The 22,126-nt window shown below is 42.7% G+C and overlaps 2 protein-coding genes across 9 annotated transcripts; both read left to right on the forward strand.

The window, feature by feature from the left end:
* The first annotated feature begins 863 nt into the window (after positions 1-863).
* Positions 864-21,106, forward strand: LOC141003567 (uncharacterized). 8 transcript variants are annotated; one of them, XR_012179730.1, is made up of 4 exons: positions 2,329-2,576; positions 3,930-4,180; positions 5,556-5,891; positions 6,557-7,532. XR_012179730.1 is itself a non-coding variant. In XM_073474942.1 (2 exons), the coding sequence occupies exons 1-2, from the start codon at positions 5,019-5,021 to the stop codon at positions 6,722-6,724; spliced, it is 1,041 nt and encodes a 346-aa protein (XP_073331043.1). In that variant the 5' UTR covers positions 4,193-5,018; the 3' UTR covers positions 6,725-7,532. The 8 variants fall into 8 exon arrangements, 2 of the variants coding, with proteins under 2 accessions (XP_073331043.1, XP_073331042.1); XR_012179729.1 differs by lacking the exons at positions 2,329-2,576; positions 5,556-5,891; positions 6,557-7,532 and adding exons at positions 868-1,181; positions 20,952-21,106; XR_012179728.1 differs by lacking the exons at positions 2,329-2,576; positions 5,556-5,891; positions 6,557-7,532 and adding exons at positions 868-1,181; positions 13,356-13,416.
* LOC141003568 (uncharacterized) lies at positions 14,878-17,409 on the forward strand. The gene is made up of 3 exons (XM_073474944.1): positions 14,878-15,551; positions 15,686-15,751; positions 16,885-17,409. Exons 1-3 carry the CDS (start codon positions 14,892-14,894, stop codon positions 17,140-17,142), a joined length of 984 nt encoding a protein of 327 aa, XP_073331045.1. The 5' UTR covers positions 14,878-14,891; the 3' UTR covers positions 17,143-17,409.
* Positions 21,107-22,126: the final 1,020 nt, after the last annotated feature.

Below are 22,126 nucleotides of genomic sequence, written 5' to 3' on the forward strand. Positions count from 1 at the left end.
TTATCTTCTGGTCTTCAAGACAAGCTTGTCTGAAAAAGTGATCCCACTGTTCTGTTATCTCGGCCCATTAAGTGACAAATATGTGTTCTTGGACAAGATGAGTGGTGGGTTGGGAAACTCCCGTTTAAGGACATGGTTTAAGGGTGAATCATGGACACACCCACGCAGAAGGGGAGAGCGTTAGACAGTGACAGCTTTTCACCTCCAGACGCTGGACGCATTATCTTCTTTTAATGCATTCACGGATAGTTATGAAAGTGGCTGTCTGGTTTTAACTTTAATTCCTGTCCGTCTGTTTCCTTCAGGGTCTCCAACGGTAAGCTGCTGGTGTTTTTCTTTAATTCCCTTCAGGAAAACAGTCTTTAAACGCTTGTAATCGGTCATTTGTGAGACACTGACGCAGATTAAGTCAGTATTTAGTGTTTGAGAGTGGAGGATTTGAATATCAGCCAAAAAAACATAAAGATTCATAAAGAGTTGACTTGTTTCCTACGTTGTTGTTCAAATAATCAAATATTTAGTTAAACAGAACAAAATACATACAAGTCTACAAGTGCGTGTGTGATAGATGATAGATGTTTTTATATCTGATGTTTTTGTGGATTAATTTCACTGCTGCTGTAGATGTTTAAAGGAACAGTTCATCCAAATATTAAAAGGAGCACTATGTAGTGTTTGGGGAAGAACTTTCAATCAGAAGAGAAAGATCTTCATTGACTAGTGACTCTCTTTGGTTGAGCTCATTTTATGAAGCAACTATTGGACAGTTTGATCAACAGCAGTGCATCATGGTCAATTCTGTGGTCCCCTGTTCTGACCCTAATGATTACATATAAACTATGGACCTTGTCCCTGCCTGACCTGCGCCCTTATCTGCCGCACTTGCTGCTGTAATCGTACCATGACGCTGAGTGATTTCTGTCTTCACAGGAGAGAATGAAGCCACAGGACGTCCTCCTGGGAGCCTCACGTATGGACTTTAACACTGGAGTAACGCATCAACACAACTGTTGTTCCCTTGTGGACGTTCACCTCAACAGGAGGGAGGATCCTGGACTTTATAAAGAGGATGTTTCTCTTCCAAGAGATGGAAAACCTCTCCTCAGTAAACACTCAGGATATTACACACTTTTTGTTCCCTAACTGGACATCAAGAGAGGATCACACTGCCAGCATGAGTGGTGAGTACAGTCGGCTTTTGATTTGACACTGACATTGACCTTCTTTTGCCTGCGTATAATATGAGCCAAGTTTGATTTAGATTTTTTACACAGTCCACTTAAAAGTTACCAAAGCGACACTGCACATTTTTAGGCTGTTGATGCTGAGATATCCAGACTTTTGGGTCCTTGTATGGGGTCAAGCTGCGACAACACTGGATCCTACATTTCCCATAATGCAACTCAGGACCCTTAATGCCTCACACTTTGTAGAAAGCTCCCTCCAGAGACACAGAAGGTTGTCACGAGCTGCCACTAAATGGCAGAATGTGACCAGTAACAATGATCTCAGACACACCAGTGAGAGCTGGTGATTAAGTTTGGATTTGAGGGTTTTACTGGTTTTAAACACTTTATATCTTCTTTCTTGAGGAGGTTATGGATTATAGATGGGGATGCTGGTGCTGTGATGTCATGATTTGTACAGTTTGTGCTTGTGATTTGAGAAAATTCTCCTACTTCTTGAATTTAATGTCTGAAAAAGCCTTTTTGGATTAGCTGTGAAATATCATCACAAAAACTGAAAACAGGCTGTTTTTTGAACACAAGGAAACTTTTTAGTGGAGTGAAAATAAGATCTTTTGCCTCCGAGATGTGAAGGAGAAAGTTTCACAAAATGGAAATACTCAAGTAAAATACAAGAAACTCAAATGAATACTTAAGTACAATACTTGAACAATATACACTGTGAAACTGTGAGCTATTTTTTTTGTTGTTTTTTTACATTTTAAGTTTGATTATTCTAGATGTTTAGTTTATTTGGATTAGATATGTTGTCCTTGTTTAGCATGTTTAGTTTTGTCCAGTTTTTGTTTAGTTTTTGATTTGTTTGGGAAATTGGGTAGCACTTTGAATCAAGATGCTGTGTGGTACTCCCACTCTGTGTGGGAGTGTCCTTACAGAGGTGTTCAACTGTGGGTGTGTCCTTACTTGTCCTTGCTTAAAATATATATATATACATATATAAGTGTGGTCTTAACCATGTTTCTTGTATGCAAATAACATCAGGTAACACTTTCAAATCAGCCACAGTATACCGAAACATTCAAAAGTTCTGGCATCCTGTTTTCTTATTTTTTGGCCTTCAGGACAAGCGTGTGGCCTTTCTGTTCTTTATCAAGTGAAAAGGTTGTTCTTGGCGGGTGGGTTGGGATATGACACAGGAAGTGACCCTCCCACCGAGATTCCAGCCCTGCATTCTTTGAGAGTGACTTGTCCACACAGAAAGCAGGACCGTCAGAGATTGTCAGCTTTCCACCTCCAAACACTGGAAATAACGTATTTATGGAAAGTTATGAAAGTGGCTGTCCGGTTTTAACTTGAATTCCTCGTCTGTTTCCTTCAGGGACTCCAATGGTAAGCTGCTGGTGTTTTTCTTTAATTCCCTTCAGGGAAACAGTCTTTAAACGCTTGTAATCGGTCATTTGTGAGACACTGACACAGATTAAGTCAGTATTTCGTGTTTGAGAGTGAAGGATTTGAATATCAGCCAAAAAAAACAGAGACCCTCATAAAGTTTTAACTTGTTTTCCTACGTTGTTGTTCAAGATTGTTCAAATATTTAGGCTTTTAGAAGATGATAAAACAGTAAAACAGAACAATATAACTCTACAAGTACACATATATGTATATATATGTGTGTATATATGTATATATATATATATGTGTATATATCTCATTTCATCTCATCTCATTTTCTTAACCGCTTTATCCCCCCCTTTCAGGGGGTTGCGGTGGTTACTGGAGCCAATCCCAGTTTTCATATGGGTGGAGACCAGGGTACATCCTTGGACGAGTTTACTGAGGAGAGGTTTTCCATCTCTTGGAAGAGAAACATCCTCTTTATAAACACCAGGATCCTCCCTCCTGTTGAGTGAATGTGTGTAACAAACATTACAAATCAGCACATCTGGAGAGACATAGTTTACAGGAAGGGGAGGGAAAAAAAACTAAATCTGTCAGATAAAAGTGGAGTAAAAGTACAATCTTTTGCCTCTAAGATGTGAAGTAGAAGGTTTCACAAAATGGAAATACTCAAGTAGAGTACAAGAAACTCAAATGTATACTCAAGTACAGTACTTGAATGAATGTACACTGTGATAGAAAACAACATTACAGATTCCCATGCTTGCCTCAGTTCTGTATTTTCACAAACATGTTTGGTGTTGTGGATGCATTTATGGTGAAGTTTTCCCCTTGAAGTCTTTTCATGACATAGCACGAGCAAGAAGGATAAATCAGACAAAGCATTATTTCACTTAATGGTCTGTTTTTGAGGCACAGTTAACTTTTCCAGCTGGGGACAGGACACCGAAAACAGGGCCTGTCCCCAGAAAACGGACGTCTGGTCCTCTATATTCAAATAATAAACGTGCACATCACTGGGACAAAGAAGACAAATTTGATGTGTAACATATGCCGAATTTACAAGAAGGCCCGAATGATTAAGAATTTGTCATAGAAAGAGTTATACAAAGTTTATAAAGTGTCTCCTGACACAACAACTCACAAAATTGGGGGATTTTTTAATGGAGTCTGGTGATATTCTCTCTCTTTTCCATCTCCTTGCTGTTGCAGACCGTAGTATGTTGCTGTTCAAGTTTGCGGTCCGCTGTCCACTGGACCTTGTCCCTGCCTGACCTGCGCCCTTATCTACCGCACTTGCTGCTGTAATCGTACCATGACGCTGAGTGATTTCTGTCTTCACAGGAGAGAATGAAGCCACATGACGTCCTCCTGGGAGCCTCACGTATGGACTTTAACACTGGAGTAACGCATCAACACAACTGTTGTTCCCTTGTGGATGTTCACCTCAACAGGATGGAGGATCCTGGACTTTATAAAGAGGATGTTTCTCTTCCAGGAGACGGAAAACCTCTCCTCAGTAAACACTCAGGATATTACACACTTTTTGTTCCCTAACTGGACATCAAGAGAGGATCACACATCCAGCATGAGTGGTGAGTACAGTCTGTTTTTGATTTGTTTGGGAAAGCACTGTGCTTACTTGCTTTTTGGAAAATGAACCATGAAAACATTGACCTTCCTTTGCCTGTGTACAATATGAGCCTGTGGTGCAAATTTGCATTTTGAAGTTTGATTTAGATTTTTTACACAGTCCACTTAAAAGTTACCAAAGCGACACTGCACATTTTTAGGCTGTTGAGGCTGAGATATCCAGACTTTTGGGTCCTTGTATGGGGTCAAGCTGCAACAACACTGGATCCTACATTTCCCATAATGCAACTCAGGATCCTTAATGCCTCACACTTTGTAGAAAGCTCGCTCCAGAGACACAGAAGGTTGTCACCAGCTGCCACTAGATGGCAGAATGTGACCAGCAACAATGATCTCAGACACACCAGTGAGAGCTGGTGATTAAGTTTGGATTTGAGGGTTTTACTGGTTTTAAACACTTTATATCTTCTTTCTTGAGGAGGTTATGGATTATAGATGGGGATGCTGATGCTGTGATGTCATGAGTTGTACAGTTTGTGCTTGTGATTTGAGAAATTTCTCCTACTTCTTGAATTTAATGTCTGAAGAAGCCTTTTTGGATTAGCTGGAAAACATCAACAAAGCTGAAAACAAACTTTTTTAGAAATACCTGGCTCTCACAGGACAGCCACGCTAAAAATGCATGAGGATTTTATAGATTATATTGTAGATTAAGTGACCCAACATTATAAGATTGTTACAATAAGCTCACTTTATAGGAACAGTTCACCCAAAAATGTCAATGTAGTCGGTATCGAGTCACCCTTAATTACGCTCGGAAGTGACAAACGCCCACAATACATGGAAAGGGGAAATGCAACTAAGGAAAGGATACAGTCCTGCAAGGTAAGATTACAAAGTGGGCAGAGAAAGGCTGGAGTTCATGAGATCATCTACTGCCAATTTAAGAGGCGACTGGCTCCTCCCTGCAGTCGCTGTGCGCGCATCCATTCATTCCTCTCCTCTCCTCTACTCGCGCCGCTCAGGACAGACATGGCACCCCTCTGGCTCCTTGTCTTCGTGATTCTTGTCCTGTGCGTGTCGGGAAAGTTCGTAATCCTGAACGATACCGTGCAGTTAACGGTGAACGGGAGCTGCGCAGGCGGCGACATGAAGCTGGTCCGTGTGCGGAGGACAGACGGCAGCTCTCGGGATGTTGCAACACTTGTCGGCGGTGTGTGGGAGCCGGCTGATGGCTACGCGCAACGGATTCATTCAGTTTCCAGCTCCTCCGTCAACCTAAGCGGGGTGAACTTCAACGACGATGCGTTTTATGAGTTCACTTGCAAAAGTGAGCTTATCACAACCATCCAGCTGACAGTTATCTTTCCGTATGAGGTGGATGTGCCTGAGGGGGAAAACTTCAGGATACCCTGCCACTTCTCCACGGATGGCCTCCAGGGTGGGTGCGCACGATGGGAGAAGGACGGGGAGCTGTTGCTGGAGCGGGACCTCTCCTCCACACAGCCCGAGGGGAGGCTGTCGATGTCACCTGACAGGGACCTGACTGGAGACATGTCCCTGACTGTGGAGGGGGCTCAGCTGGAGGACGGGGGGATCTACGATTGTTACAAAGTGGATGGAAACGGACAGAAAACCAGAGGAACTCCTGGTACCGTGAAGGTGACCGTCACCAAGAGGAGCCTCGGTCACCTGGACTGCATTTCCCAACAGGTGAGTCACCCCCCACCCCCCAGACAGATTACATAAGGCTGTGATTACACAAGTAACAAGTAAAGTAACGTATTTCTTTTAGTGGTGAAATGAGCCTCACGATGAAGCCTGACCCTCAAAGTGCACTTTATTTATTTACATTCATGTCAACGCACACCTAAAATAGAAAAGGCACAGCGCTGACTCGGATCCGGCAGGAGGCCGCGACTGCGCCATGAGCAGACAAAAAGCAGGTCTGAGGCCGCTTTCAGTTATTTCAAACATTTCCATTATTATTATTGTTATTATTATAAACTCTCCAGAGGAAACGAGTCAGGGGTTTTATCATCTGTTTCTTGTGCGTAATTACGCACGATAATGTAGAGATACACGTGGTTTTCTGCTGCTGGTACCGTCATTACACATTTGGGCCTACAGTACCGGGTGTGTCACGCTACAGAAGAAAAAAAAAAAAGACAGCACAGTTTCCCTGTTTTTGAATTGAATGCAAATGTATTTTTATTTCGGACATTTGAAACAAAACAAAACAAAACAAAAAGTTAAATTAGTTCTGCCAAAATGAGACTCATGTTACAAAGTATATTACATTAACAATAGTAACAATTAGTATAATAATAGTCTGAATTTAACTAAACTCCTTTGTGTGTCTCTTCCTCCCTCTGTAGCCGACACAGAGACCGGACGAGGGGCAGATTGGACCTGGATGCACCGTCAGCATAATCTTAAATGTGCTGCTCTTCATTGTCGCAGTTGTCTTCTTCGCTTTGTGGAGGGTTCGTGTTTGGAAGTCCCGCAGATCTGGAGGTGCACGCAGGGGCGGACAGGGACTATAAAACAGATCTGGACTTTGACTTTCGCGCAACAACAATCTGTCGGAAAGTCATCAACGCCTGGGCGTCACTTTAATCATGACTCATGACACTGTACCATCCAAATTACAGCAATAGCACTGATGTTGACCGGATGTTGTGTTAAGAGCATAGTATTCTAGTCTTACTTGAATATTCACAAAGTCATCCTCAACCTGAATAAACACTTTTTTTAAAAAAACAACAAAAAACAAACAAACAAACAGGTTTTATGTATCCAATTGATTATAACAGCATATTATATCATCTATTCCATGCAATCCTATGATTACTTATATTATTACTCAATAATCTTAATTAATTTATGCAGTAATTAACTTGTTATTCTGCTGATATTAACGTGAACTTGTGCTGCTGCTGCGGCTTCACTCTCTAAATGTCGCTTTTTGTGTTTCTTTGCGTTTTTTACCGATGTTATTCATATTTTTTTCCATATAAGTGCTTCACTACTACCAAAGATACTACTTCTTCTCCTCCTTCTACCAAGACCCCGCAGAGATACAGAGCGGAGCCATAAAACCCAGAAATCAGTCCCACATTTTAATTATTTAAATTATTACGACCTGATTAACATCAGTCGGGAGTTTCCTGTATGAATCTTCACATCCACACACACACTGAGATGGTTTCTGGCCCTGAGCTTCACATTCCTCTGTTTGTTGTCTATAACATGTAGCTGAGAGTCACATTATCTCCTTCTTTAACAATAAAAGCGGTTTGATTTTAAAAAATGTTTTTGATTTTGTTCATGTGCAGTGTTGTGGGTCCTGCAAAGTGCAGATCAAGTCAAACCAGCAGTGATGACAGGATGTGAGAAGACGATTCAGAGCCACGCGCAGTCTGGTTTCACTTGGTTTGGTTCTCGGTTTACTGCGCAGGTGGAATCAGAGTTTGGATTTGACGCATCACTTTGAAAAAAACCCACATTTTACAAATAAAATGAGTGCAGTTCCCCCCACGATTTATTTAGAAAATATACGTTTTAATGAATTTAATGTACATTTAAATATTTACATAGGTTACACAGCTTTTCATTTTTTCACACCCACGGTCTTATTATTAACCAGTGTTACCTTAAAAATGCAATATATTACATATTACCAGTCAACTTCCTGTTGAAGTAATATATTACGTCACAGTGTTACTGTCTGGCTGCAGAGCTGCTGTCTGTTGATCTGCAGTCTGATCAGAACACGACACGTCAATAATCAATAATCAAGAGGAAAGTTTTAACTCAAACATGCGCAACATAAATAACCGTGTTCTGCTTTAGATTCAACGTTACAATAAAATACTGAGATTACGGCCCTCGCTCTTCACCAGTGAGGCCTTGAAGGCCGCGTTTTTATTTTCACCGATGAAGCGCAGAGGAAGTAACGGAGTCATGTAACGCGTTACTAATGATAATGACAGCGACCTTCAACCACCTGCAATTAAAGATATTTATTCCTGAGTCAGAGGATGCTAGTTTATTTAAAAACATCTACGTTATTTATTGTTCTGTGGAGGTTATTTGAAGCATTTTGTTGAAAGTAATTAAAAAGTAGTTTATAAGGAATTTATTACTCCACGCAGACAGTAATATTGTAGCGTTAATTATTACTTTAAAATGAAGTGAACTAGTAATATGTAAAATATTGCACTTTGAAAGTAACACTGGTTATTATCATGTAATGTTAATAATGAAACCGCTTCTTAAATTAAAACAAAGTCATGAAGTGTGAAAACTGAAAAGCTGCGAGACTTTATGTGAATATGAAATAAGATTTTAACAAAGACAGACTGATCCACAAAGTTCGGGTCTGTTCTCTCTCAGGACTTTGAGAAACACGACGTGACTTCTTAAAAAAAACAAACTCAAAATTAAAACTCATGTATTTGGTCCCAAATCAAATCTTACATCTTTGTCAAAATGCACCAACATGATTCTGCAGCACCTCTTTCACTGAAAATGTTTATTTGCCTGCATCTGAAACTGATTTTAAAAGGTTTATCTTCAGGACAAAGACACACTGTCCACTTCACGTGCAGAAGAGTCATGAACCATCAGGTCTCTTAATGTTTAAAGGAGGCGTCTCTTTGAACGTTTTGGCTGGTTCGGGATCGGATTTTAAAATATGCCAGTGTTTTATGGAGCAGGTCACAGATCACAGAGGAGGATTAAGTCCATCTCTAACAATATACAATATACACACATTAACATTCGGCATTTTCACTGCAGTTTGGAGAATTTCCGGAATAAAACTGTCACATGTGAACCTTGAGATGACATCATTTGCAAAATAAAACACATCTCAGGGGACTGTAATGTTGGAAATTCTCTAAGTGGATGCAAAATGCGTGATTTTGAAGCTGTAATGGCAGAGTCACACCTTCTAACCCTCACAGGAGCTCTTTCTGTACGTATTTGAGCTCTGAGGTGCCTTCACGTACATCTTGTGAACTCTAATCTCTACTTGAATGACTCTACTTACATCCACTGCAGGGCCGGTTTTTGCTATGGGCATTCCTAAGATTAATATAGACCCATATACCTACATGTAATTAATTGGGTTATGTGAAAAATGTAGAAAAAAAAAACCTGTGCATGCATCTACGTGAATTTGTTTACATCACGTGACTCGGTGTTGGCAAAAGGTGATGATGTGGAGTCTTCACATTGCCCAGGGAAGAGATGAGGCCAGAGATTCTAGAGGAAGATAGTTTGCTGTTGAGTCTCACTTCCAGATAACTGGTATTTGAAAACCAGCTCCTAAGACTCAACAAACAACTATTTTCCCACAGCGCTGCTCACCACACCTTCGAGAAGCCTCTACTGAATAATCTAAGTTGATCATTTGGGACAAAACTATCATCTCCATCGTCGTTTGCTTCAGGCAGGCCTTGAATTTCAGAGCACTGTCATCCAGCAGAGTCTAAATCTATGTAGTTAGTGCAAAAATGATCAAATCACAAATGCTATGTTGTTTTACATGTAATACATTTGCTGATAATCTCAACACAGATGAAGCATTTATTTCCCAACTTTGTGAGGCCTGGTTAGTCACATTTGTTGATGTCATCTAAGAACAGATGATGCTGAACTGTTCTCGGACAGTAGTGTGTAACTGTTGTTACAGACACAGACATAAGATGCTGAAATTGTGAGATGACTCAGAAAGGGAAAAGGGACATTTTGCCAACTGGGTTTGTTTGTTTTTAACAAAGAACTAAGAAATGTAATATTGGAACACTACACTCTGACAAGTTTGCTGTGCTCATGGTCAATATTTAGGGATCAATCCTTTTTTTTAAAATTTCTCTTCTTGTTGTTCCATGTACACTATGGCAGGGACCATGTAACAGACAGTGGGAAACACTGTGACCATCTCTCACCCAGCTGTGCTGAGGTGTTGCATGTTGGCTCAGAACACTTGAGTGCAACAGCTCGAGCCGATGGATGGTTGAAAGAGGCCACAGGCTGTGATGGACTCAAAGTCCAATAATTTTAAAAAGTTAATCCAAAACACCTGCTTTCCTTCTCCTGTCGTTGAAAGTATTTCTGTCGTATGCGTGGAATATGTCAGCAATAAAGCCGAAGAATGACAGCTAACAAACAAACAAACAAAAGCAGCACAATTTTAGTCTTAATGCAACTTCCTGCATCTTTATGCGCCGCCATTGTGTGAACTGTTCCTTTAACTGGTTATCGTATAATTAATGTGGTATTCAAGACATTAAGCATTGCAGTCACATGAAAGTGTGAGTAAAAAATAATAATATCCTGGCAGTTCAGTTCTTAGTGTGGGTCAAACTCCAAGAACATTTCTCATAATGTAACTCAATGGCAGATTTCCTGGACTGCATCACTATTGTCCTCTTCCTGGTCTACTCACTGATCCTGTCATCACTGTCTGTTCTTACCTTTTTAATCATTAACATATCCCAGTCGGTTCTGCCAGCTATGGGCGGTTTAATGTCTGCCTGTGTGGAACTGAACGGGATATTTGAATGATTTTAGCATTACATTATTAAAAAAGGCTGCAGTGTGAGAAGAAGGAATCACCGACAGATGTTTATGTTGTTCAGCAAAGAAAAGCACGAAAGAAAAGGAAACCTGTCGGTCCACCTGTGGAGCGGAGCAGCCACTCATTCGCTGGAGCGCAGCGAGAGGAGACTGACCATGAGTTTTATCCTGCGCATTACATGGATCGTCCTGATGATGATTCTCCGTGTTCGTGCAGAATCTCTGGCGGTGATTGTGGACGACCCGGCTGAGTTTCCTGTGAACTGTCCGATGAACGAGACGGCCGAGCTGCACCGAGAGGACGGGACGGGGAACCCGCTGCTTGTGGCTGCGCGTCGGGACGGTGTTTGCACATCTGGCGGAGGATTCACAGACCGGCTGGACTTAAACTCCTGCTTCGCCTTCAGTCGCTCACGCTACACAGATTCCGGTCTGTATGAGTTTACATGCGGCGGCAGCACAGACCGCATACAGCTGGATGTGGTTGTGGCCTCTGATACATCGGTCTCTGAGGGAGAAGCGGTGAAGCTCAGTTGCTACTATAACACTGCAGGCGGACAGGTGGAGGCTCTGAGGTGGGAGAAGGACGGACACATGGTGCTGGAGAAGAATCTGTCCAGCGGAGAGGTTAGATACGGAACCGGTTTTGAGAGAGTGAGACTTTCACCTTCCCCAGGTGGAGACTGGTCACTGATGTGGGATGACGCGCAGCTCAAGGACGAGGGCGATTACTTCTGCTCCGTCCGCAGTGAAGGCGCCAGGAAGGCGTGGGGGGTCCCTGCTGCTGCGAGGCTGAAGGTCCACAAGAGACACCTGGTCCCGACGACCCACCAGCCACCGCTGAATGTAAGTGGAGCAGCTCACTCTCGGCACGGGTGCAGCGCTTTTTGTTGAAGTGCCGGGGCGCGTAATTACGCACACGGTTCCATTATTTATTAACAACATCGTGAACTTCTGCCTTTTACGCTGTTCCAAAAACAGACCGGATGTCTCGCTGCCCTCATAGCAACACATGATTATGAGGCAACAAGTCATAAATATGTTAAATTATGAATTTCAACTTTATGTCAGACAGTATTTTTTTCAATCTCATATTTAAATAATCTAAAAAAAATCCCGACTGCGTTTGTCTATGGAGTTATAATTGTTGCAAAACTATTTGCAAATGCGTATCTTAATCTGTGTGTGTGTAGTCAGATCTGTGTGTGCGTAGTCAGATCTGTGTGTGCATAATCAGATCTGTGTGTGTGTAGTCAGATCTGTGTGTGCGTATTCAGATCTGTGTGTGTGTAGTCAGATCTGTGTGTGCGTATTCAGATCTGTGTGTGTGTAGTCAGATCTGTGTGTGCATAATCAGATCTGTGTGTGCATAATCAGATCTGTGTGTGTGTAGTCAGATCTGTGTGTGTGTAGTCAGATCTGTGTGTGCATAATCAGATCTGTGTGTGTGTAGTCAGATCTGTGTGTGCGTATTCAGATCTGTGTGTGTGTAGTCAGATCTGTGTGTGCGTATTCAGATCTGTGTGTGTGTAGTCAGATCTGTGTGTGCGTATTCAGATCTGTGTGTGTGTAGTCAGATCTGTGTGTGCGTATTCAGATCTGTGTGTGCATAATCAGATCTGTGTGTGTGAAAAAAAAAATCCGCATGTCTGTATTCTGTATTCTGTAAATGCGTACGTAGATCTGTAAATGTCTGTCATCAGTTACAACTCTTGGCTGTCTCTTTACACGTGACTTTTGCTACACTTCTGCCGAGGCGGATCTGCAAATGTGTAGAAAAGATTCGTGTGTAACTTCACTTTTCCTCTGTCCTGAGCTCAGGCTCACAGGCTCACGCTGCCTGGCTGCAGTAGCAGTACAGCCTACACACCCAGTTGGCACGTAGCACCCAGTGATGTTAAGCGTGTCATTGTTGGGGTAACAGATGATCGTTACCCGAACAACTTACTGTAAGTAAAAGTTCATGTTTTAGCAGTAGTTGTCAGAAGCTGACAACTAAGTTACTGCTAAAACATGAACTTTTACTGACAGCAAACAATCGAGAATCCATTGTGGTCTGCTTCTCAACATCACAACCGCTCGTTGCGCCCGCGGTTGGCAGCCAGGCAGCGTGAGCCTGTGAGCCTGAGCTCAGGGCAAAGGAAAGGTGAAGTTACACACGAATCTTTTCTACACATTTGCAGATCAGACATACGGATTTTTTTACACACACACAGATTGAGATACGCATTTGCAAATAGTTTTCCTGTTCCTGTTTTACAGCTGTTTTGAGTCATCTGAATAATGATGACAGGTTTATTAACTGTTTTGTTTGACAGACAGTTCAATTTCAAAAACTGCCATAAAATACTATATATTATTATATTATGTTTCGACCAACATCAGTCCTGATAAAAAACTGCCATTAATATTAATTCATTTCCAGGATTTTCACCCTTTGAAGAGCAGTTTGAAACAAAGCTGTCCTGGTTCACACCCTGACACATAACATGTAGTCTCAGCTGTCTGTGTGCAACACACACGCTGTGTTATAGACATATTATATCAGCCTGTCTGGATCTGATTCCTCTGTTTTGTTCTCCTGTGCAGCAAACGCAGCGACCGCCTGGAGAAGAGAAGGGAACCGGGATCTGGACCGTTACCGGAGGAGCGGTCGCCGTGTTTGTGGCTGGTGGTCTCGCAGGCTTCGGTTTAGGTTGGTGGATAAAATCCCGCAGACCAAATGTGTCATCTGGACCCGGTGGTGAAGGACCCTCGACACATCTGGAGATGAGTCTTGTAAAAGTGGAGAACCCTGCTGGTTCTGAAGATGATGAGGGGCCTTCAAGGGTTCATGGCTAGATTCAGACTGCTACATATCAGGTCCTCATCAGAGACTCAGCCTCGCTCTCCACCTTCAAGAAATCCCTAAAAACACACCTCTTCAACACCACGAACAAACTCTGTTCTCATCCACCTTCTCATGGATTATTTCCTCCTCGTATTGTTTTCTTTGCTTTTGTTAAATCTAGGTGCTGTACTGTGGGCAGCTGGACTTGTTTCAGTTTCTTGAAGACGTGTCACGTCTCATCCAAGAGGCTTCTTCAGTCCTAACCAGCTGGAGAGGAGTTGCAGGCTTTTAAACCATGTGTGGGAGTGTCCTTACAGAGTCGTTAGGGCCACTTGTGGGTCGTTTGTCCAACCGGCCTTCATGTGGGTTGCTAAGACTTTCTCCTCTGACATCTTCCCGTGTGAACTTGGTGTTATTGTCCACAGCATGTATATGTTTTGTGAAGGTTTCCACTTCCCTTGCTCTGATTTTGACCCAGGTGTCGTCCACATACTTGAACCAGTGGCCAGGAGCAGTCTCAACCTCTTCCATGTAGAGGTTCTTATATTGTGCCTTTTTTCTCTATTTTTTAAAAAATCTTTCCTGTCTCTGTTTTGTTTCTTGCCTGAGGCTGAGGTGGACCACAGGGGTTGGGGTGAAAAAAGTGAGCATTGTACTTTTTGGTATGTTTTTGTAAATGTACAACTTCCAGTGTTGATGCTCAATAAAAACTATATTTTCAAAAATAAATGGTGTCATTCTGCTTTAAAGAATCACAATCAGTGTTTATTTTCTCAGGATGAACATAAATAAACTGTCCAAATCAAATCTCACAGTATATCACCTCGTCACTCACTAACATAACTGTGCAGCTTCTCTCTAATGGATTTTTATTATGAGTGGCTGGAGTCTGTCATACAAAACAACAAATGCACCAAATGTATCCGGTTCATTAAACATGATTTGAATGTGATTTAAAAATAAGTGCTTTTTAACAATAATGACCTCCAAACCTCTTGGCTGTCAAACAACCAACATCTGCTGTCTCTCTCTCTCTCTCTCTCTCTCTCTGTGTGTGTGTGTACACGGAACAGCGTACACACACACACACACACACACAGAGAGAGAGAGAGAGAGAGAGAGAGAGAGAGAGCTGCACCCTCCACCCTCCTTATCAGCACCTTATAAGGTGCGTGATGTAGACAACGGGAGGGGCGAAGAAAATTATCCGCACCTCCCGTTCGGCAGTCTCATTCATAAATGCTGCACAGAGTCAGTCAGTCAGTCAGAGCTGCGCTTCTTCCAGGAGCAGAGAAATGGGTTCCCTCCTTGAACTTCTCTGTCTGTTCAGCGTTGTCTTAAATATTTCAGGTGTCATTGTGATTCTCGGAGACTCTTTTAAGTTCCCTATGACTGCAGGTTGCCAGAAACAGAGAGCCGAGCTGCGGCACCGGCTGGACTCTTCGCGTACTGATCTGGTGGCTCGACGGGAAGATGATTGGATCCCGGGTCCGGGCTACGAGGACAGGATCGACCCAAACGCGTCAGTCGTCTTGAAGAGCACAAACTACAACGACAACGGGCTGTACGAGTCAACCTGTGAGGAGACACCGACCCAGCTGGACGTCGTCAGAGCCTCTGCAGTGTCAGTGAGGACAGGTGGAGCTGTCAGCTTCTCGTTCTTCTACGTCACAGCAGGAGCGCATGGGACGTTCAAGCTGGTCAGAGACAGAGAGACGGTTTGTGAGGTGGACCTGTCCTCCGGGATGATCACATATGGGACAGGCTCTGAGGAGAGACTCTCTCTGCGCTCTGACTGGAGGTCACATGGAGAGCTGACTCCGACCCTGCAGCAGGTGAAGCCGGAGGACCAGGGTGATTACTTTGCATATGTGGAAGAAAAAGATGGAAAGAAAAAAAGTCTCTCTGCTTGGAGGATCAAGGTCCCAGACCCGGATCAGAGCCCCGCCACACCTGTAAGCCTCCTTTATTAACACGATAATAAACATGCAACACTGAACTCTCATGCAGCTGATAAAAGACATGCTCCATGTGTCTCAGCAGGTCTGAATTTAATTCTCTTTTTGCTTCCCCCTCTGTGGCTGATCAGGGAACCACTGGAGAAATGGATACTCGGACACACCTGGTCCCGACGACCCTCCAGCCACCGCTGAATGTAAGTGTAGCAGCTCACTCTCGGCACGGGTGCAGCGCTTTTTGTTAAAGTGCCGGAGCGCGTAATTACGCACACGGTTCCATTATTTATTAACAGCATCGTGAACTTCTGCCTTTTACGCTGTTCCAAAAACAGACCGGATGTCTCGCTGCCCTCATAGCAACACATGATTATGAGCCAACAAGTCATAAATATGTTAAATTATGAATTTCGACTTTATGTCAGACAGTATTTATGATTTCTTTTTTTAATCTTATATCTCAATAATCTTAAAATGATCCCGACTGCATTTGTCTCCAAATCAAATCTCTTCTCACGTCGTGTCATCATTAATCTCACATGTCAACTCTACAGTAACATTTCAAAGTGTGTCTGTGTGGAGTGACATCATCAGCCGCAGGGCACAATGCGCTTTGTCAGGTAGCAGCTCTGAGCAATTCACGTACCTGCAGCCAAACATGACCTGCAGTGATCAACAGAAAAGGGAAAGGCCTCACTCAGCCTGTTAATAATGATTTAACACACCGCTCAGTGTAAACACATGACGCGAAAAGTCAGTATGTTCACAAAACGGCCGCTCCTTCAAACTGCCGAACTTGCCTTAAAATCATCACATTTTTAAGTTTCCCTCTGTATCAACGTCATTCAGCAACATCTGTCTACACATCCACAGGTACAATACTAACAGGAAAAGCTAATAGCTAATTCGGCGTAGTGTTAGTGCTGCAAATGTGCCGAAATCATCAACAAATGTGGGGAACAAACTGAATCCCTCGCAATATTATAGGTAGGTAGGTAGGTAGGGCAAATATAGGAACAATAAAATACTATAAACAATAAAATGCTTCAGTAGCTCTAAAATAAGATAAGAGGTAGAAGAGAAAAAGGTAAGAGGAACATAAGGTGCAGTATTTACAGTAATGATAATTTAAAGCACATTATTTTAGTGTTTTCATGTTGTTATACCTCAAAGTATTGTAACTGTAGTTCATGTGTTATTGCTGTTGAGTCACCTGAATATTGAGTATCACCATGTGCATTATGCCAGTTTTATTAACTGTCCTGTTTGTGTCCGTGTTGTGGTGTCAGCTCTGAGTTTAATTCTCTTTGTTTCCCTCTCTGTGGCTGATCAGGGAACCACTGGAGAAAGGATGGATACTTGGATCATTGTTATTGTCAGTGTCGTCATCACAGCAGCTGTGACGTCTGTGCCTTGGGCTCTTTGCTTCTTTTTAGTACGGCGGCCGCAGATGAAATTCAAACAAGATGTGTCACCTGGACCCGATGGTGGACGACCCCCGACAGATGTGGAGATGAGACTTCTGACTAATGGGAATTCTGCTGGTCCTCAAACCAATGGGGGTCCTAGAGTCCAGAATTTGACTCAGTAAAATAAAAAACAAATGGAATTAACAACCACCAATTGAAGCCATCAATACAGACTTTTTGAATTTAAGAAAGGGCACATTTTCTTCAGCTACCTCTTCTTACATTGATCCTTTCTTCTCTCTTTTTCTTTTTTTTTATCTTTTGCATCTGTTGTGTTTCTTGCCAGAGGCTGAGGTGGACCGAGGGGGTTGGAGCGAAGTGTTCTCCTGCTTTTTTTTGTACGTTTTCGTAAATGTACAACTTCCAGTGCTGCTCAATAAAAATATATTTTTAAGAAATAAATGGTGTCATTCTGCTTTTAATAAGAATTGTGCAGCTTCTCTCTAATGGATTTTTATTATGACTAGAAATAAAACTTTCTGGAGTCTGTCATACAAAACAACAAATGCACCAAATGTATCCGGTTCATTAAACATGATTTGAATGTGATTTAAAAATAACCAGTTGAATCAGATTCCTTCACTACATGGCCTGTATTATATATGAGTCTGGACAGACGTGGGTGTAAACGTCTGCTAATTCAATATAGGTGGAAACTATCTGTGGCGGCTCATGAGTCTGCATCAGGGAAAGTGTCTTTACAACACTGCATGTGTTTATTTTCATTAGTTCACCACTTGTAGAGTTCACCTCAGTAATCATCCCACACACACACGAGCTGCTGTAAGACAACACGATCTGTTTCATGCTGTTTCTGGTGTCGTTTAACTGCAGGACGGCTGATTTTACAATCCACCGTCCTTCAGTAGCGTAACACTCAGCCTGTGTATACAAGTAGCTGCAGGCATGTGTTTGCTAAAGCCTCAGCCTTTCTCTGCATGTTGTGTTTGTCTTACTGATAAATCAACAGATTATCTTAGCTCAAGGAAAACATTACATTATCAACATAACAGGCATCGCTATTAGGACAATAAAGATGTGTCTGTGTAAAATGAGGGTGAATCTGGACACCATAACTCTGCACTGAAAAGACCTAAAGACTTGAACTTGAACTGGAAGTTGTGCCCAAAAAACAACAAAGCAATGTAAACAATGAGTTGTCATTGTGTTCACTTGCTGAAGCTCTCAGGGTGTCTGTAAGCTAATGAATCACACAGCAAACACCAAGTGATGTTATCTGCTTGTCTGGGTGTGATGATGGATGGATGCATGACGACTTTACAAAGGAGTCGAGGGTGAACTGAGGTGAAGTCAGCCGTCATGTAAACAGCGAGGCCTTTTTAAAAGGATCACTGTGAAGCTTGGAAGAAGAAATTCAAACTCAGAATTTTGATATTTACAATATTAATGAGATAATAAGACAAACTTCAAACTCTCTCTCTAAGCTAAGTAGTGTCCCTTCAGGTGTGTTTGGTCACAGAGGCTGACACAGGGTGTTTGTGTCTGTCCCCTGTAGGGACCTGTTTGTCTGCATGCTGCAGGCTGCACTGGCACTCAGCGGCCCCACCCTGCTGCAGGAGTCATGCACAAGATGTGACTCTGTTACAAGTAAAAGCTTGGTGGTCTGGAGGTGAGAGACCCAAAAGAACAATAGAGGCTGTTGTGTAGTGTAGGAGAAGGTTTATGAAACACAATGTAGACGGTGCAGTGATGCTGATGAGGAGGCTGGAAGCTCTGCAGCTGTTTTGGCTTCATGCCTTTTCTTTGCATGCGGTTGTGTTTGCTAACAGGGCAATAAACATGTGGCTGTGTGAAGTATTTAACAGCTACTTGGTGTTTAGATAAGCTCATTATCTCATGCACTGATGGAGCCATTTAAGGACTTGATTCAGGCCAAACACAGGCAGGGGACACCACAATGGGGTTGTGGGTTTGCACCGATTCAAACTGGTCTTTGACGTCAAACTGCAGCTAAAGAAAGAGGAACAGAGGTTAAAACTTGTCTGTCAAATCTGCTCGTACGACAAGAAACTGCGACTGTTTAAAGAAACAAATCAGCCTTAAATATTACTGTGCTATTGTAAAAAACAGTAATTGATATAAAAGTTTAGAAGTGAATCAACAGAACATATTTTTATAGGATAATATTTGCTCAAAGGCATCTGTGTACACACCCTGTGGATGTTTGTTTTTTTTAGACATTTTGTTAATCCGACCTGCTTAACAAAGCACAGGGATTGTCAAATGTGCCACATACATCAATGTAACCCCTCCCTCTCTCTGTTTGGAGGAATAAATATGTCAGCATTTCCTGCTGGCTGGTAAAATCCTGTTATCTGCTGTATGAATCAGACAAAACCATGTCATCCATGTGACACTCTTGCGAACAGGGAGGCCTATTTAAAGGGCGGCACTATGTAGCTTTGGAGAGGAAGGCAAGACACGTCCTGTGACCTATGAGGTGATCTCCTGAGCCCAGTGGAGGGAAAGTTACCAGCCTGCTTTTGTCAGAGTGAGAAAATGGACCTAAGGACTTCCTGAAATCTTAAAAATGTTGATGACTCATCCTGCACTCAGGGGTTGTGTCTTCGTTTTTCCACAACGTTGACCTGAGGACAACGTGTTGAACCCTTGGAGAGGTCTGGCACACAGAGGCACATTGTTCATCAACACTACTGCCTGTTTTACAGGAAACACCTAACTCTGCCGAAGTAACTAACTAGTCCTATTAGTCGCTTTTAAACAGGACAATAAAAGCTGTGAGTGTTTAATATCTTTCAGGTGTGTCGGGGGTTTTCCTGAGCTGCGCCGCTGTCACTGTTGGGCAATGATAGCAACAAAACCAGCGAAACAAAATGATTCACAACTATGCAGATAACTGGTAAAAGCAAAACCTCTACACATGTAACGTTCTGATTTTTAGTTATTTACTTTGACTTGTGTGTAGTTCATCTCTGTGTATTAGTTTTGTCTCCAGGTGTTTTCTTTGTGTCTGGGCTCACTGATAAAAACAAAAAACAAAAAACAAATGTTTACATGAGACACAAACAATAACGTGATAATAATAATTCTCTCCAGACAATTGAAACACGATTGTGTCGTCACATCAGCTCTCCAGTGACTCTTCAAAATGCGTCTCAACATTTTTGTCTGTCAGAGGCAGCTCTGTTATTATGTCCTGTTTCCATGGTGACAACACATCCATGTGCAGCCTCGCATCACAATCGTCCTTGAATCACAGATCAGGAAAGTCCTGACTCAACAAAAAGTAAAGGTAAAGTCCAACATGTGTACCTCGATATGACTTGTTTGACTTCTTAGTCATATTGTTGCTTCCTGTGAAACAGGTCTGAGAAGTTCCCACGTCCCCCCACATTAAGTCATGCACCATAGCAATGGCTCCCACATAAAGACACCCTGTGATGATTTAAAGTAAGAGTGAGTGTGTTACTACTCCTGTTATCTTGATCTGTTATCTGTGCTAAAGGGCACGAGGCACTACAGCTGGAGTATGAATCATTAGCAGGCCACAGGCTGTACATTAGGCCGTAAAACCCCTTTAGGTGCACTTTATAAATCCCCCAATAAATGAATGAGATCCAAAAGCAGAGTGTTAAAAATAGACTTAAACATCTTTCTAAAGGTGTGTGACAAAAACAACCGCAGACAAAAAATCACCACCACATCTACTGTGGATGAATACACACAATGTTGCTTTTCTTTGTGTTTGATATGATCCGTGTGTCTGTATCAGTCCAATGAGTCTCCCAGCTCAAAGAGGAAACACGTTTTTATCAAAAGTAACAGATGCTTATCTGATAAACTTTGTGTGGCTCTTTGCTTTATCTTGTTCACCAGCCTCGGTCTCCTTGATATGTGGGTGAGCGTCCTCATGTCAACAAAACACTCTCTGTCTCGCTCTGTTTCTCAGGAGAGAGACTTTCTCAGGACATGGGCGGTGGACGGGCACCTGGCAGACTGGGTGTGGTGGAAGATGCCAGAAGCCAAGGTGGGAAAAAAGCAGAGGGTGGGGACTCCGCTGCCTCTTCATGGCATCAATAAACAGAGGCTGGGCAGATCTGTTTGGGAAGCAACAAGGTCATGTGAAGGTAATGTAGCCCAGCCGCAGAGACGATGACACCAACAGCATGGGAATGCATGGGCGAGGCTTAAGCAGGCGGCTGGAGAGAAGGGAAGAGAAAAAAAGATCAGTAATCTTTCTGTGTGTGAGACAAACACGTCGTCCTTTTCCACCCACAACTTCCTTTATTTTCAATATGGTTTCCCAGGTTGTTTTCTCCTCCAAGGATGTTATGTTTTCACCCCTATCGTACCAACACACTGCCCCACACTCTCTCTCTCTCTCACACACACACACACACACACACAAACACACACACACACAGGAAAGACAGTTGATAACCATTCAGAGCAGACAGGCCATTACTCACAGCAGCCACATGACAGGAGTTGCACACTCATGATTGGCACAGATGAGAGTCACAGCCGAGCTGAGTCGGGGGAGAGAAATACCCACGGCTGCTGCAGGGTCAGTTGACCCGACTGTACACAAAAGTCAGATGTTGGCAGATGTTAGTGGCTTTTCTTGTCCAGTGTAAAAGACTTTTAAAACTCCACACAGAGGCCAGAGGAGAGGATGATTGACAGCTGCTAATTCAACATGTTAAGCCATGTTTGTGTTTTCACCGCGGCGTTTTAATGCGACCTTGCACCCACACAGCCTTGTCTGGAAAATGTGACTGGAGGAGAAGAAGAGGAAGAAAAAATTTGTGTGTGTCGGGGTGCAGACACACACACACGCTGCTGATACAAGACAAAGAGCTGTTCTCACTGTTTGCCCGTCGTCCTTTGATAGAGCTGACCTGACCTCTGACCTCGGTGCTGTGTCGGGAATATCTGGAGTATGAATCATCAGCAGAGTTATCTAAGGCTGCCTACTGAGGCTGTCACGTAGCCTCAGGGTTTGTACACAAGTGGTGTGGGCTGCTCGTGGCCTGATCCTGAGGCCACACGCTGTAGGCTTACCCTTCAGGCAGCGTGTTAACAGTAGACATTTCTAAAGGTGTGTCACAAAAACAACCGCAG

The sequence above is a fragment of the Pagrus major genome, chromosome 10 (assembly GCF_040436345.1).
Source record: "Pagrus major chromosome 10, Pma_NU_1.0".
In the NCBI taxonomy this organism is placed as follows: Eukaryota; Metazoa; Chordata; class Actinopteri; order Spariformes; family Sparidae; genus Pagrus; species Pagrus major.

Coding starts and splice junctions, on each gene's coding strand:
- LOC141003568 (XM_073474944.1), top strand. CDS start 14,892: ATGGGTTCCCTCCTTGAACTTCTCTGTCTGTTCAGCGTTGTCTTAAAT. Junction 15,552..15,685: donor ATCAGAGCCCCGCCACACCT/GTAAGCCTCCTT, acceptor GTGGCTGATCAG/GGAACCACTGGAGAAATGGA. Junction 15,752..16,884: donor CCCTCCAGCCACCGCTGAAT/GTAAGTGTAGCA, acceptor GTGGCTGATCAG/GGAACCACTGGAGAAAGGAT.
- LOC141003567 (XM_073474941.1), top strand. CDS start 10,812: ATGTTTATGTTGTTCAGCAAAGAAAAGCACGAAAGAAAAGGAAACCTG. Junction 11,613..13,355: donor CCCACCAGCCACCGCTGAAT/GTAAGTGGAGCA, acceptor TCTCCTGTGCAG/CAAACGCAGCGACCGCCTGG.